Source organism: Protobothrops mucrosquamatus, unplaced genomic scaffold (genome assembly GCF_001527695.2).
Source record: "Protobothrops mucrosquamatus isolate PMUCROS unplaced genomic scaffold, P.Mucros_1.0 scaffold707, whole genome shotgun sequence".
Classification (NCBI taxonomy): domain Eukaryota; kingdom Metazoa; phylum Chordata; class Lepidosauria; order Squamata; family Viperidae; genus Protobothrops; species Protobothrops mucrosquamatus.
This window is the reverse complement of record NW_015386988.1, coordinates 68295-84757: the sequence shown is the minus strand read 5'-3', so window position 1 is coordinate 84757 and position 16463 is coordinate 68295. Positions and strand designations below refer to the sequence as shown.

At 36.4% G+C, this 16463-nt stretch overlaps 1 protein-coding gene across 1 annotated transcript in view; it reads right to left on the bottom strand.

Moving 5' to 3' along the window:
- RTTN (rotatin) overlaps positions 1-16463 on the bottom strand; it is a 93598-nt gene that overhangs the window by 53641 nt on the left and 23494 nt on the right. Inside the window, exons 14-28 of the mRNA XM_029284545.1 lie at positions 16112-16238; positions 15285-15410; positions 14191-14307; positions 12825-12961; positions 12064-12235; positions 10642-10741; positions 9516-9604; positions 7937-8054; positions 7543-7639; positions 5477-5545; positions 3826-4014; positions 2957-3196; positions 2103-2247; positions 817-971; positions 353-572 (exon numbers count right to left, since the gene is read on the bottom strand). Of these exons, the coding sequence (XP_029140378.1) occupies positions 353-572; positions 817-971; positions 2103-2247; positions 2957-3196; positions 3826-4014; positions 5477-5545; positions 7543-7639; positions 7937-8054; positions 9516-9604; positions 10642-10741; positions 12064-12235; positions 12825-12961; positions 14191-14307; positions 15285-15410; positions 16112-16238 (2101 nt within the window). The remainder of the gene's footprint in view (positions 1-352; positions 573-816; positions 972-2102; positions 2248-2956; positions 3197-3825; positions 4015-5476; positions 5546-7542; positions 7640-7936; positions 8055-9515; positions 9605-10641; positions 10742-12063; positions 12236-12824; positions 12962-14190; positions 14308-15284; positions 15411-16111; positions 16239-16463) is intronic.

The following is a 16463-nucleotide window of genomic DNA, read 5'->3' as shown; positions in this document are numbered from 1 at the left end:
CCAATATATGCTATTTTCTCATTCATGTTCAGAAGGGTAAAGATAACTTTTAACTATTATGTGATAAGTATGTTTTTCAAAATTAGCAATAGGCACATGTTTGTAGCCCACAATAATGAAAGGTGTAAACATACAATTATTAATGACACTATTCATTGACCAGAACCTGGTAAAATAGTATACTAAAATATTTTCAACAGATGAGCTCCCTAGAAAAGCTTCCAATTGTACTGGACACTGTGAAACTTGTTCCCCTTCTCTCTGGTGAAATTTTGGCTGGAGTGTTAAGCGCTCGGTTTAAAGCAGGGTCAATCCATTCTTTTTATTTCCCAATCACACATTGTTCATTTACCTCAAGAAGCCCAGCTAAGTATTTCTTGCAAATCATGAATGGCTCCATTGTGACAGAGTATGAACTCCAGCCTGGGAGTGCTGTGACATGAACCATACTATTTAATGTCCTTTCCAAGGAAGGTAATCCATAGAAATGAGGGGCATCTGTTACTCGCAAATACTGCAGAAGCTTCAAAGCTAGTTCTGTTCGGAAATAGCCAGTAAGTTCCAAATCTTTTCTGTAAAAAACAGAGAAGATGGTAAGATAGTGTATTAGAGAGTCAGTTTGTTCTTGTGGTTAAGGCACCAGACTTAACCTGGGATTTCTAGTCCCACTTTAGGTAGGAAACTATCTGAGTGACCTTGGGTCAATCATTCCCACTTAGACACAGGAAGTAGACAAAGGCAAACAACTTCAGAAATCTTGCCAAGAAAGCATAAACTAATGATTTATATTGTTGGGTATCTCATTATATGCCATACCTGTCAGTAACAGACATGAAGCTGAGTAGAAGTGTATTAAAGAATGCAATCAATTCTTTCTGCAATTGTTGTCTTACAGCTGTCTTTAGCTCATCAGCTTCATCTTGGGCCGGAGATTCTGGCTGTACTACAAGATCTAATAGAGATTTTGGATTCTGAAAAGGAGATCAAAGCATAACATCAGTACAGAACACTTGTTTCATTACCTTTTCTCCAACAGAGCACAAAACTCAGGTTGAAACTATCGGTTGATATGCTTTTTCCATACTAGAAAGAAGCTACGTAAATTTTCTTAACAATTTATACAGAGATCACCAGTTATTCAGTAAACTGAATAGAGATCACCAGTTATTCAGTAAACTAATTTCAATAATATAAAAATTCAAGCAAGCAGATGGTAAGAGTTTCCTGGCAGAGACAAGACAAATTTATCAAATGGTTTACTAACTGACACTGACTCCCTGGCTACAACCTTTCAGATTCAGTGAGTTTTTGAGGAGAGTTTTCTTTTGGTGGATATATTTAAATGTACTTTCTGTTATAATAGTCATTCTATGGCAAGCATACATTTTTCCTGATCTAAAATTGACTTTTATTCAGAAAATCATGACTGTTTCTAATGCATGAGCTTCCTGTTGTGGAAGTTCTTGTGCATCTTACCTTTATGCAAGATAACTTTTAATAATGGTGGGATAAAAATCTAATAAATGAATGAATGACTAATAGGACAAAGGCTCTTTTTCGGCAGAAGATCAGGATCCGCCTAGAAGGGACTGCTCCTCCAATTCATTCCAGTAGGCAGGGTCAGGAATTTAGACCATACTATGGGAAGAAGTTGTCATCTCCTAATTTAGATTACCCATACAGAATGCTCCATTCAAAAATAAAAATAAAAAAGTAAAGAAAAAATATATACCCCTTCTTATACTTACTATGCCCATATGGTGCAGAATAGAGGTATAAGGAACCTTTTGAGTCAAGCATAATGCCACAGAGCAGTATGTACAGGGGTACCTTGTACCTGTGTTAATTGTTATGGGAGGTCTGAGCAGTACCTAAAATGATGAGTACCAATTTTTCCCAAGGAATAATGTAGTGAATCACAAGGCAGCCAACACTGACAAGTCAAGCTTGTGCACTGAGTACCAAACAATGAGTACCGGGACAAAATTTCTGTGTCAAAATACATTGAGTACCAAATTTGATGAGTTTCAAAGCAGCTGAATACCAAGGTACAAATGAAAATACATAATCTGTTGAAATCAAATGTTACGTTAGACCCTTACATGCTTCAGGACCATGTCCAGGATCCATTTTAGGTGTTCAAACTCTGAAATATTCTTCTGTTCCTTCATAAACTTGTTTAAAAAACATATGACATCAGCCAAAAGTTTTTCATCCTCTGAAGACGCTGGAAGCACTTGAAGAAACCTGTTATGTACAAACCATAACATTGTACATGTCATTATGTAGGTATATCCTCTCGCTAGTATTACATGATGAATGTAGTTTGCTGAAATATGGTTAAACTTAGAGAGACTGAAAACAGCAATGTGCTGATGCTGAATATAAATGTCTGAAATGCGAAGCAATTGAATGCAAAAGGTCTTTTTTAATAATAATAAAAAAAATAATAATAATACATCAAAAGGTTCAACCATGAAACACCATATTCAAAAAAAAACATAGCAGAAGGAATGGTCAGAGAAGAAATGTATTGCCTTTATCTTTTTCCCTATTCTTTTATGCATTTAGCCTCCATGAACCATAAATACATGCATACATACACACATGCATGCACACACACACACAAATTATACAGCTAGAAAATTGCTAAAATCAAATGAGTCACTAATCCAGACATTCCTCACAATATTCTGTCAGGCAGGTGAATGCACTGTTTACAGTAGGAAGGGCAAAAGGGCCAGTGTTTTGTCCTTAGCCAGCCTGTGGATGTGAACATTTCTTCCTTTTTGGTTGCTAAATACAACCAAATTTACCATTTTCAAAGGCATTTGTTGCTCCGGAAAATGCTTGGGAATATTCTAAAGAAACTGGCTATCTTTTAAAATTTCAAAGCTAAATCTATAGTGACAGAAGGCTTTGTAGTCATTTAGGTATCTTGTACTTACACACCAACCTGCTTAATGCTGTTTGCCAAGCCAAGGACTTGAAAGTGGCTCCACAAGGACTACTGCTGCACATTAATGCCAGCCTATCATTCAAAATATAAAAATTCATTTTTGTGACAGCAGCCCTAACTTCCCCGTGGGATGCTGCTTGAGTGATGGCATTAAGACAATCCTGCAGACCGAAGGTTGCACACGTTAACTTAAGGATAATAATATCTTCTGAGGAGAGCTTTAAAGTGCTGGAAAATCTGGAATTTTTTAAAAAAAGAACATTAAAATGATAATTAAAGGATTTATTTTAAAGTAACCAACTTATATAGCATTGCAATTTATATTTTGGTTTTTCTTCTTTCATCACATTAATTTAAAGTTTTATCTTTTTGGTTTTAGAACCATCAAATAGCATTTGTCTTTTTATTCTACAGGGCAGTTCATGAAGAAATCTTTCACTACAGTATTTTTCATAAGTTTACATGATACACACAGACTCCCCCAAAAATATGTCAAATCGAGATTGGAAGCTATGAAAAGTTTAAGGAAAAACTAAGGATATGGGAAAAATGAACTGCCTGTCTAATTGCTTAACGATTTGGAGTATGGATCACTGGAAATTTTGTTAGGAATCTCTGACTTTAAAACATTCTTGGATTCCTATCCCTGATCATTAATCATACTAGCTGGAGATGATAGAATTTGAAGTCTAATCGAGTTAGATTCCCAAACCTTTTCCCAAATGGAATTTCAGTGTTTTATGGTAGGTGCCATTCATTAAAACAAAAGCATAAAAATTTCCAAGTGAAGACCCAAAACTAAATCTTTGTTAAACACAAATTAGAAGAAACAACAAAAAATTGGAACAATAAAATGAATAGCTTACTGTTCTGCTACTGTCTCATAATTGGTGAGTGCAACTAAATTATCTGCTCCATGGAACCAAGACAAGTTCCAAGCCATTTTTAGCATATCTGACACATATTTTGAGGCCCAGAATTCACAAGAAAATGGTAACACCACCGAGTTAGGACTGACAGCATGATGTGCAGAGACTTTAATAGGTAGATGATACCTTTAGGAATAAAAAGGGACAAATTGAAATAGTGCTGTTTTTGGAGAACAAAATTTGTATTGCTCACTATTTGATTATAGTCATGGTTTAACACTTCTCAAATATTTCTTTATATTCTACTCTTACATGGAATATACAAAGAGTTCCTATTCAAGTTACCGACAGTCCCCACATTGACTTTACATCAATCAATTCTGTAAAATTAATTGATCATAAACTAGAATCCAATTTAAAAATCACTGTCTTATGCACTGTCTTAAGTTATACTTTGAACAAACGGCAACACTCAACAGGAGCATTTTCATGTTTTAGCTCTGTGTATTGGTTTGAGCATACACACTGAACTAAGGCATAGTTCGTTTTAATCACGTTTTAACAAAATATAGTGATTGGGGTTCACACATAATTCCAATTCCATTAATGCCAGCCTATCATTCATTGCAATAAATTGCAAAGTACTATGTACATCACATTTAAGCCACAACTGCAGCTTGTTTGATTTTCATCAGCATGAATGAATTCAGACCTTTGCTTTGCAAATCATGGCTTATGGTTAATATATGAACTATGTCACTTTGGACTGTTCAAGCAACCACAGCCATTGCTTAGAATTCTGTGAGTTGGTGTCCCCATTTTTGAGTGGGAAATATAATGACAGAATAACAAAAAGAAGAAGAAATCTGTGTAAACCGCAAAAATGCATAAGGTTCAAGTATTCCCAACTGAGTTGTGGATGGAAGAGGGCAACACAAATGAATCTAAGAAGAGAGTTTCTCTACTGTTGCCTCCACCCTGTGGAATATCCCCCCCCCCAGAAGCTAGGCAGGCCCCCATTCTTCTAGCCTTCCAAAAAGGAGTCAAAACATGGCTCTGTGGCCTCACAGGGGGAGCCTAGAGGAACACGCAGGCCCAGGGCTAGTTAGTGCCCTGAGAACCCTCCCTTTGCCTTTTAACTAATTATAACAGTGTTTAATCATCCCTGCCTCCTTCTAAATTTTTAATTTTTATATATTGTTTTTATATTTTAATGTTTTATTGTACACTGTCCAGAGTCCCTCTTTGAGGAAGATGGGCCGATCACAAATGCGAAAAACAAACAAGCAAAGAAACAAATAAATAAATAATATGTAATGGGAAAGTCACCATGGACTGCACCAAACGGTTTTCATACTTTAACTAGGAGCACAAATGAAGCTTTTGCTGTCACAATTTGTGACAAAAAGAAGAAGATAAGATGCTACCACTGATACAAAAAGTCTACTTGTGGAACAAAGATAATTTAATCCATTTAGGGTTCTTTTTTTAAAAAAATAACAAAAAAATAAGTGTTGTGTTTTGTGTTAAGGTCCTTCAAACATCTATGGATGGCTTTCTAGATATTTTTGATTTAAAATATTTCCTTCACAGTGCAAAAGACAATATTTCTGTATGGGTAACTTTTAATATGAATAATAACTCTTACCTCCTTACAACGGCAACAGGCAAGGTGAAGTGGGAAATGCTAGAAGGATCACAGGAAACAGTATCAGCCCTGCATAAATGAACAAATAAATTCAAACAAAACCAAAGAAGACTTTAGGTGTTAATCAGTATATGCCTTAAATGTCATATACTTTTAGCTTATGCAGCTGTGTAGACCATCATGTTTACACAGGGCAATGCTCAAGTGCAGGAAATATGCATTTTAGCTTTATGTCTGTCAGGTTTCACACTAGGGCTCAGTAGCAAATCCGAGCCCTTAGCTTTCTCCTTATTCAGGAATTGGCTTAATTTGGCAGAAGATTCTGTGACACAATTTCTTATTCCAGACGAGAATGAAGTCTAATACACAAAGAGGATTTGCCAGCTGCAAGACAAAGTATCAAGGCTTTTTTAAAGATATGGGCCCCCAAACTAACACTCTTGGAGTTTCTCCCTTCCTCGTTTAATTGCTATGCAACTAATATTTGCTGATCTTGAGAGGCAGCTGATAAACACTAAAATAAGGATATTTTCTAGCCTAGGAAATTCTGATTTATATCAACAATATAAAGTGGGGAAGCAAGAACCAGGATAGAAGAAAAACATAAAGAATCACAATATGGCTGTCTCGTCATGAAAGACCAGATTGATTGCCACTCATTGAAACAGGGTACCCTCCTACTACTTCATTTGCAAAACCCCTTTCCATATAACAGCACAAAGCAGAAGTGTTTGTAAGCAATAAGCTAGAATATGCTCATTTGACAAAATCTTTAAGTAAATTATACATACAGTGCTTTTTTTCTAAAAAAAAGAAAAAAAAGGTGCCGGAACTCACACCCGCGGTGCCGGAACTCCGTTCTGGGCGTTCTATGAGAAAAAAAAGCCCTGTGTATATATATATATGTATATGTATATGTATATGTATGTGTGTGTGTGTGTATAATGTTTTTAAATAACTTTTAAAATATTTATATAAAATGTATAAGTGCCTTCTCGAAAACAACTCAAGGCAGCGTAGAACTGAAAGAACAAAATGCTAAAACAAATAAACCACCATGAAATAGAAGATAAAGTAATTTCTGCCAAAGACATTTGAAGCAATCACACCAGCATCATTATCTAAAATAGTGGCCAATTTTCAGTTTATAAAGAAAACTAAAATTTATTTTAACTAAAAGATTAAAATATTATTCTTAGGACTGGAAAGAAAAAATAAGTTTGAATATCTGGATCAACTCTTCATTTGAAGAGTTATTATTTCAATGTTATCCAAAAGTATTTTGCAATAACACCATTACTAAAAATATAGATATTACCCTTAACAATACCTTTGTGCTTAAGAGTTTTTAATAGAAATGTTTTATTAATCCATCAGCAATTAACATGGGATGGAAACATCTGTCATATCTTTCTGTTCTGCATTTATTACCTTAGCACATCTTAATTAGTCACCTTGTAGCCAGTGCATCTATTTTGGTTGAGATCTGCATATGTGGGACTGATTGGGGTGACTCCAAAATATAATTTTATCATATTTTATCTATATCTTAAATTATTGTACTCTATTTTAATTTCATTTTAGACTGTATTTTATTCAAATTTCATTTTAAGTCGTATTTTATTCTAATTCCATTTTATATTGTATTTTATTAAATTCCATTTTAAATTGCTTTTATCAAATTTTAGTAATAATTTGTTGCTGGAACTTTGCACTTTGATATGGCCCAAGGGCTAATCAGTAAAGATTATGATTTTGGCAAAAGATATTTCTAGCAATGATAGGCCTTTAATTCTTCAAAGATGTCAGCAGGTCACCATGCTACTCTTATGTTTGCATCTATATAATTTAAAATAGTGCTATAGTGAAAGGCAAGAAGACAATCAGCCACCGTTTTATATTCTGCTGTTTGATAGACAAAAAATAGAGAGAGGGAGAAAATGCACGTGATATACAAGCACAAATGTTGCCTATAATTTACATATATTGCAGCTGGCACTAAAAAGGATAGTTTGCTTGGAGGAGTAATGAGGTAACACAGAACCAATCACTATAGATTACCCTACCATATCTCTTTCCGTGCTGCTTCATCAAAAAGTAGCAGGCAAAGTAATACTGCTGTTTCACTGGTAATAGCACCATAATCTTGGAATATCAAGGCAACTGAAAACAGAACAAAGACATTTACATGGTTTTTCTAAATAGCATAAAGGCTTTCAAGACTCTAAATACCAAATTTCTGAAGAACAACAAAGTTAAATATTTGCTCCTATGATCTACCAACAAGACATATAGGAAATATTAATTTTGTTTCTAAAACTGCAGGCTAGAAAATGTAAATATATCCAGCTTTTGGAAACAAAATGCTTGTAAAAATATCACTCGATATTTAATTGCTTAATTCGAAGGTATAAAAACAAATGCTTTCTACCCATTTTTATTTTAGTTTTATGATGATACCTCTAAATAACACAAGCAAGACAGAAGGCTGGTAAGCCAATGACAGACGTTTGACTGGATCAACAGAAAGAAGTTTCCGTAAAAGTGCAAGACATGGCAACATCATACAGTCCACGATCTATCAAAAAAAAAATAATGATTTGTTAACTAAAATCTGTAGTAGCGATCTACTGAGTAACTTCTGAAACTTCTCTGAAATCAACACTCCTTGGAAATTTAGAGTAATGTCTTTCAGTACATTACCTTAGCCCATTATTCACAAATCCAGAGAATCTATCTCTCATACAAAAGCTCATATTTCAGTATTTAATTCCAAAGACATAAAGGCAATAGAAATAATCTGTGGCACATTTTTGAAGCAAGCACGGAATCTAATATAGATGAAAATTTGCAGGAACTTTTAATATTTTATCCCAACTCACTCACAGATAAATAGAATTAAACTAAATGAAGGGTTCTATTAATGTTTTAAATAAAACCCTTATAAATTTATTTACAAAATTAGTTTCTGCTGGGAAAATTGTTTTGTAATCATGAAATTGAACAAACCATCCTTAGATATACAATTAATAATTGTTCCAAAATTTCTGAAGCTGGGCTTGGTCGGTTTTGGCATTATTTAAATCATGAAGAAAAAATTAAACACATTCTTCAATATTTAATAACTGATGGGATAACTCATTCGGCTATTCCTGCAGTTCTTCAGCAATACCATTGAGTTGAGAGTCAGCTTGAAGGAACCTCCGTATAAATTTATCTACTCCCTGCACCATCTGAATTTCAATAGGATTTAACCACCATTTCTTTCATGGCTCCCCACTTTCTCTCAACCCACTGTCATGGCCCACCTATCTTCGCACATGGCTAGTAATGATATTACAGCGTACCAGTGTAGACAAGATAAAAATTACTATTTTCCTAATTCCCATCATTCTTCACTTCCCTGTCTGGAAGCTAAACTGCTGAGAGTTTTTTGGGTTTTTTGATAAAGCTTTCTATGAGGAAAATGGACCTCATATATGTGGGGTTTTTTTAAAAAAAGAAGTGAAATGCTAGCATTTTTTTAAAAAATAAGGCCATTCCTTATTTAAGGAAAAAATGCACCACAATCAATTCCTAAATAAGGCAACAATCTGGAATGGCCTTATTTAGCCATTTGTGATGCAAGCCTTTATGACTGCTACTTTTTAAGCTTGGGGATCAGCTAAATTAAGCTTCGGGATCAACTAAATTATAACAAACTATTCTGCTTCCTAATCAAATAGAAAGAGGAGAGAGAAGAGGAAGAACATGAGTCTGGGGTTCCATATTAGCTCCTTTCTTCCTCTGTATAAACATGCTTATTTAAACGGCACGTTTCTGTATGAGGATTTTTTTTACCTTTTTTTTACAAGCTGAGAAGTGATATAGAGTCTAAGAATTAGACATTGAAGTAGTCCACATGTTTAATCACCATCTTGAGACAATATCATATTCCAAATAGAAAATATTTAATTCCTATTTAAAATTATTTGACTGAACATATAATATTAGGAGCTCTGGGATGGTTCTTCTGAGAGAAAAGTTGAAGTAGATTTACCTTGCCATTCTGAGCAACACACTTAGTAAAGTATGCAAGAATTCTGTCCACTGCATCCATACTTTTGATAATTGGATGCAATTTAGAATCTGGAAGAAAAAAATAAAACATTAACTTTCCATATACACACTTTTACAACAACTTATAACACTGGATTCAGAATTGCCTTATCTTTAAATGGATACTAGATACTAGATAAATTATGTATGGATAAGTAAATGTATCTCCTTCCTGCAATCTAGATTTAAATAGTGAATCACAAGTCCTGATTTGTTGTCAACTTCAGTTCCCTGTCAATCTTCCAAATATTTCCATCTTAACTTTAGCTTTCTGATTACCACCCTACTCTCCTGCCCTGCCAACAATAATGCATTGAATGTACTCTTCAATTACAAATCGTTGGTCCATTTTGAGGTAGGAAAGGGATAGTGGGAATTACTGATATAGGGTTTTTTTTTCCTCCTAGCTTTTTAGTATTTTTGCTAACTCTGGCTGCCTTCTGGATATGCTGATGTACTTGAAGAGAAGTATTTTGAACCAGCTCCTGGAGAATTGAAAGAGGAACTAAAAATGTGCATGAAACCTGCCACAAAATGTTCCAGAGTAAAGTGCTTCTACTGTGTTTTCCCCAAAATAAGACCCAACCGGAAAATAAGCCCTAACATGATTTTTCAGGATGCTCATAATATAAGCCACACCCCCAAAATAAGCCCCAATTAAGATCGTCAGCCAGACGCATTTAGTACCGTATTTCCCCAAACACAAGCCCTACATAGAAAATAAACCCTAATGTGTCTCTTGGAGCAAAAATTAATATAAGACCCGGTCTTATTTTCAGGGAAACACAGTATTCATCTTTCTAGCTAGCAAGCCCATCCCTTTCTCATATTACTCCATTTATACAGTGTCTTTGGGTTTCGTTTTAAGGAAAGTGAATTAGGAGGTCACACTATTGGCATATAAGCAGCAAGAACATACACAATACATAAAAAGTGGCTAAGGAAAGGTGATTCGGATTTTATTACAGGAGAAAAATAATCACCTATATTACCCATCATGCCATGACTTTCCCCATGTTGGAACAACTTTGTATCTTAATGGTAAATTGTATTTTGAAGAACTTTACCTTGCATGATTATCACTAATTGCTCCGCTGCTGACTTCCTCAAAGTCAAATCAATAGTGTCTGATATAAAGATACTGTACAATTTTTCAACTGTCTCAGCCTAAAGATAAAACAAATATATCCTCTTATTTATCTGTTCACATATTTTCCCATATCATCTCTTATGGGGCTTCAATTTTCTCTCACAACAGATCAGAACTGAATACTCACAAGAATATTGTCGTCTCTATAGGTGAAGCCCAAATATCCATTTTTGAGGCTGATATCTCATAAACTGATTCGCTAGTGCTGCTTTATAATCTTCCCAAATTCATTTTCAGTGCTTATAGAGAATTAGGGAGTTGCTAGGATTTCCTGTTGTGTGACTGTATAATCTCTAATAGATTATATGAGAAAATAGGTTATCCTAATTGTTTTATACAGGTAGTCCTCGATTTACGACCACCATTGAGCCCAAATTTTCTGTTGCTAAGTGAGACATTTGTTAAGTGAGTTTTGTCCCATTTTAAGCCCATTCTTGCCACAGTTATTAAGTGAATCATTGCAGTTGTTAAGTTAACGGCACAGTTGTTAAGTGAATTTGGCTTCGCCATTGACTTTGCGTCTCAGGTCGCAAAAGGTGATCACATGACTCTGGGGCACTGCAACCATCATAAATACGAATTAATTGCCAAGCTTCTGAATGTTGATTGTATGACCATGGGGACGGTGGAATAGTAGTGTGAAAAATGATCATAAATTCCTTTTTTCAGTGCCATTTATATTTCAACAGTATCATCTGCACTACATTTCTTAAAGTTGACTCAGCTTTCTATCCTTCCAAGGTCAGTAAAATGAGGACCCAGATTGTTGGGGGCAATATGCTGATTCTGTAAACTGCTTAGAGACAGTTGTAAAGCACTATGAAGCGGTATATAAGTATAAGCATAAGTATATAGGTCTAAGTGCTATTATTACTATTTCATTGCTTAGGACAGTGATGGCGAACCTTTTAGAGACGGAGTGCCCAAAAACCACCCTGCCCCTGCCCTGCCCACCCCGCGCTCTGCCTGCCCGCAGGGGCACCCACTGGCTCCACGGCCCGCCGCAGATCACCCAGGCATCCCAGCAGCGCCATGGTAGCCACACCCTCTACCCGCGCCCTGCAGCATCATCTGCACATGACGGAGCATGAGGGTGGAGTCTTGTCCCCGCTACCCGGCTGCCATGTCCTTGACTGCACTGCTGCGCAGGCCGCGCCCAGGGGCAACTCTCTCCGGGGGGACTGCTGGTGAGGAGGGGGCCATGGGGGAGGCAGGGCTGGGGCGATGGCACGCGTGCCCACAGAGAGGGCTCTGAGTGCCACCTCTGGCACGCGTGCCATAGGTTCGCCACCACTGACTTAGGAGATCTCTCTCCTTGTGCAAAGTTTTCTACGTTCACCTTAAAAACAGATTCTCTTGTGTCATCCAGCTTGAGTTCAATAGGGTTTTCCACAATAAGGATGTTAGAAACACTTGAGAGAATGCTGCCGTGCAACAGGGGACGTTTCAGATGGGACTCTTCTTCTTCCATAAGGTGAAACATTAACTGTTTGAGTGCCACAGAACGAACTCTGGGGAAGCAAAGTATTTCCTAAGATTTCCAAATTTTTACTGAAGAAATATATGTACATGTCTTATGACCACAGCCAAATTGTTCCTGTTAAAAGCCAGGTTGGCTGAATTAAATTGTTTCAAATATGTGTATGACATCAGACAGCACTGGCTGCCAGTTAATAATTTAGGTTTTCAAAAAAAGTACACAGAATCAAATAGTCCAGTATCAACTCAGTGTTGATGTAAAATTGCAGTAGATGAGATTTCAATGCCAATGTTTTACAGGTTGATTTGCTTGTCACCTCAAACAGTATCATAATTTCTGTACTCTACTTTCCCAGTAGTAAAACAATCTTGTCACTACTTTTTCAGCCCAGTCAGTCATAATCAATTTCTACACTCCTCTGCTTTTTCAAATTAGTGTCTTTCAGACATTTTACAACCTTCCAAGGATTGGCATAGTTTCCAGGATGTGCTACTTCATTCTAAAGGATGTGCTACTTCATTCTAAAATGATTTATCTAAGTGGAGGGTTGTGACTTGGGCTGCATGCCATTTTCTATCTTTTTGCAAATTGGCTAAAAGGACATGCAGTAATTTACTCACAGTGGCTTTTTCGAGAAGAGAAGACGAAGAGAAGCTCTTAGCCTAGTAGTTCTTGGGAGAATCCCTTCATTTTCAGTAGTTGTTTCACTCAGGGTGAGAATACAGTTACCTAGAGGTTCTTCTGTGTTTGCATAACCCTAAGTAAATACTTACAAGTTAACAGAGGCAGGTAATTAGCATAAGTAAATATCATGCTCCAAAAGAGACACTATTGCTTTATTATCAAGAAAACTCTCTCATTAATTGGCAACAGGAAGTTAATAGACCAATTGATAGGCAATTGCCATTTGTTTTTCAAACATTCATTGTTTGTGGGAGAAGTTCCAATTTCAGGAACAAACTTCTGACAAAGCATGGTTCCATTTTCTCAGCAATTTTGCCTTGTTGGGTTGTGCTGACATCGCCACTGCCCATCAGAAATACAGCAAAATGTTTCCAGCACTACCTATAGCGGGAGTCCCTTATGTAATGCCCAGGTTCATTAACGTTCCTTTAGTGCGCTTACTAGACTTCCGGTTCCATGCGACCTCTGACATTTTCTTTAAAAAAAAATAATAATCAGGGTTTTAAAAATATTTTAATTGGAATAGTTATGTGCCTCCTACATCATGTTCCAAGAAGAAAAATGGGGGTCTGCACTCAGTACTTTCTTTGAAATAAATAAATAAACAAGCAAACAAACAAATATTCTTAACATTCTAAAAGTGTGGAGTCCCTGGTGCTCCCTGAGCTTGGTTGTTTTCTTGCAGATGTTTCATTACCAAACTAGGTAACATGATGTTACCTACTTTGGTAATGAAGCATTGGCAAGAAAACAAATCAAGCTCAGGGAGCACCAGGGACCCCACAGTTCAACCCTGACCTACAAATATTCTCTCTTTTATTCAAAAAAGACGAAGAATTTTGCTTTATGTATTGGTAGAAGAATATTGGCATGTGACGCACGCAAAATACAACTTTCACAAGAGGAGTTTGGAATTGTGTTTGAAAAAATTGTAGGCAATATTTATAAGAAGCTTCCTGATTGAGTAATTATATTAAATTGATCCACATATCCCACAAGCCTTTTCCCCAAGTAACCTTCAAGTTATGATCAATAAAAATTCAGGATGGTTCTGAACAGTAGATATCCCTCCCGAAAACATCAGCCATTCCCAGATGATACGTCTTATTTAAAAAGTCCAATGCCACTTACCCATTCAGCTTTAGTTACAAGCATTCAAGCAACAACTCTAGTGGCAACACCTTTATTTCTGGTTGCCTTGCTTACATATTTTCCCCTATTGTGTTGTGTCAGTACTGCTTTTTTCAGCCAAGCAATTAAGCTTATCTGAAGATAAACTACTTTTCAAGAAGATGAGATTACCTGAAGAATTGGAATAACAGGATAGAGAGTTTCAATAAACTTGTTCCAGGTCTCTGCTGCCATCATCAATCGGCCTTGAAGAAAATACATCAGTAGAAATGTGGCAGCTGAGCACACCTGTTTTAATGAGAGAAGATACAATAGCGCAATAAAGAGTGTTCAAACCAATTTGCTGGTGTCAGAAATGGAAATTAGGCTTTGCCTTGGAACATTGCACCAAATAGCTTTTGTGTTTTTCTTTTTCCTTTTTTAAAAAAACAAGAACAGTGATAAAATACTGTCAAGAATCTACAGCCTGTTAGCACTGAACAGTCTTCAAGCAGAGTGTGATTCAGATCAAGAAATGCCCTCAATAAAGCACAGAAGAGGACTTTTAAAAATAGTGCCCTAGTCCAGAGGTCCCCAATCTTTTGGGCACCAGAGACCGGTTCTGTGGAGAGAGGGTTTTTTTGCGGACCGGAGGGGGTGTGGTTTTGCGTGCTGCCTTCATCCTGGGGATGGGACTTTGCTTGTTTGCACGGACCGGTTTCTGACATGCCGCAGACTGGTGCCGGTCCACGTACTGGGGGTTGGGGACCCCTGCCCTAGTGTAAGCATTTAGAAAATCTTCACAATTTAAGGTTGATTTGCTTAAAAACCATAAAAAAAAGAAGAGTATATTAGAGAAAGATCTTAAGATACGAACTGAACTTCAATCTTAGGACAACTGTGTGTGTGTGTGTGTATGTGTGTGTGTGTGTATAAGACACAGAGAGACAGAGAAATAATTATATAAAAATCAAAAGCAAGCCTGAGTGCTACCAAATGACTAATTGCACTTTCGTCATTTTCTACATTACTTAAAATTCTTTTTATACTTTTGAAAATTCTCAAACTGAAATTTGTTGCAATCCTAAGCATATTGAAAACAATAGCAAGTTCCATTAATTTTAGTAAAGATAATAAACATAATGCAGATAGTCAGTTGCAAGATAACAATTAATTAACAAGCTAAACACGGTAAGAGTTTCTAAAGGTACAAAGCTTTTGATCTACTAATTTCTTTTAATTTACAGATTAATTCAAGGAATGGTATCATATTCAGAAAGATGTACCTCATGCTGGGAATCCTGAAGCCCAAAAGTGCATATTTCATAAAGAACTTTGGGATGAAGCAGAAAATGTACACCACAACTGATTGAAGGAATAGACTTTACAGTATTATGAATGCCTAAACATTTCTAAAACAAAGAGGAAAGATGTTTAAATATTATCCTGACAACACATGAAAATACCAAAGTATACTGAATTAGATAGAGCAAGCCACTTTCAGACTTGAATACACAAACACACACACACATGCAACCATATGCATATCCATAAAACTGCAAGCTTTTCAAGCTCACAACTGAGAGCTATACTGCTGGTTTCCTATTGCTAATACATCCTGTCATCTAAGCTCAAAACTGCTAGTTTCTCACAGCAAGAAATCAGTGATCCACAAGAGGAGTAATTTGGAATAAAGAAAGCTTTTCTGCTTGATCCCTCCTGCCAACCTTTAAAACTGCTGGGAGAGAGCGAGAAGAAAACAGCAAGAACATGAGGGAATGCTCTCACCTGACAATAGGTGAAGACAAAAAAGTACTGTCCACTATGCAGTTATTTCCATAAGGCAATGATATCATTAAATCATAATATGTTATAATAAGTAAGAAAACCAAGCAGGTATCCTTTCCTCTTTGAAATTCAGCAAATTAAAAAAGAACTCAGAATTAATTAACATCAGGCAATCTCAACTTTATTTAGTGAAAGATTCAGTTTTTCAGCCTGACCAAATCCCTGTGAGATTATTAAATGGAAAAAGGGGGAAATTACATGTAAAAGCGGGTAGAGGGAAAAAGAAGAAATTCTGAAGAAACCACAGGCCTTGTAAAATGCTAACCTTAACAATTTCAAGGCAGCAGCGATAGGCTTCTGTTTTAATATTTGGCACAGGATGCGACAACAGATGGAGAAGCACCTTCTGACTTTCAGTCTGCAGTAGTGGGTCAGCTCCAGCAGATTTCCAGCTACAACCAGAAAAACAGAGTATAACAGAAATGGCTTCAAGGCTTAGATAGCAAATTCTCCCCACTCAAGACATACAGAGGTCTTGGATTATTAACCAGTTATTTATTCATTGTCTTTCCTGGCTAGATTCCCTAAGACAGTGATGGCGAACCTTTTAGAGACCGAGTGTCCCAAAACCGCCCCACCCCCGCCCCACCGCCTGGTCTGCCCCCGCCCGCCCACCC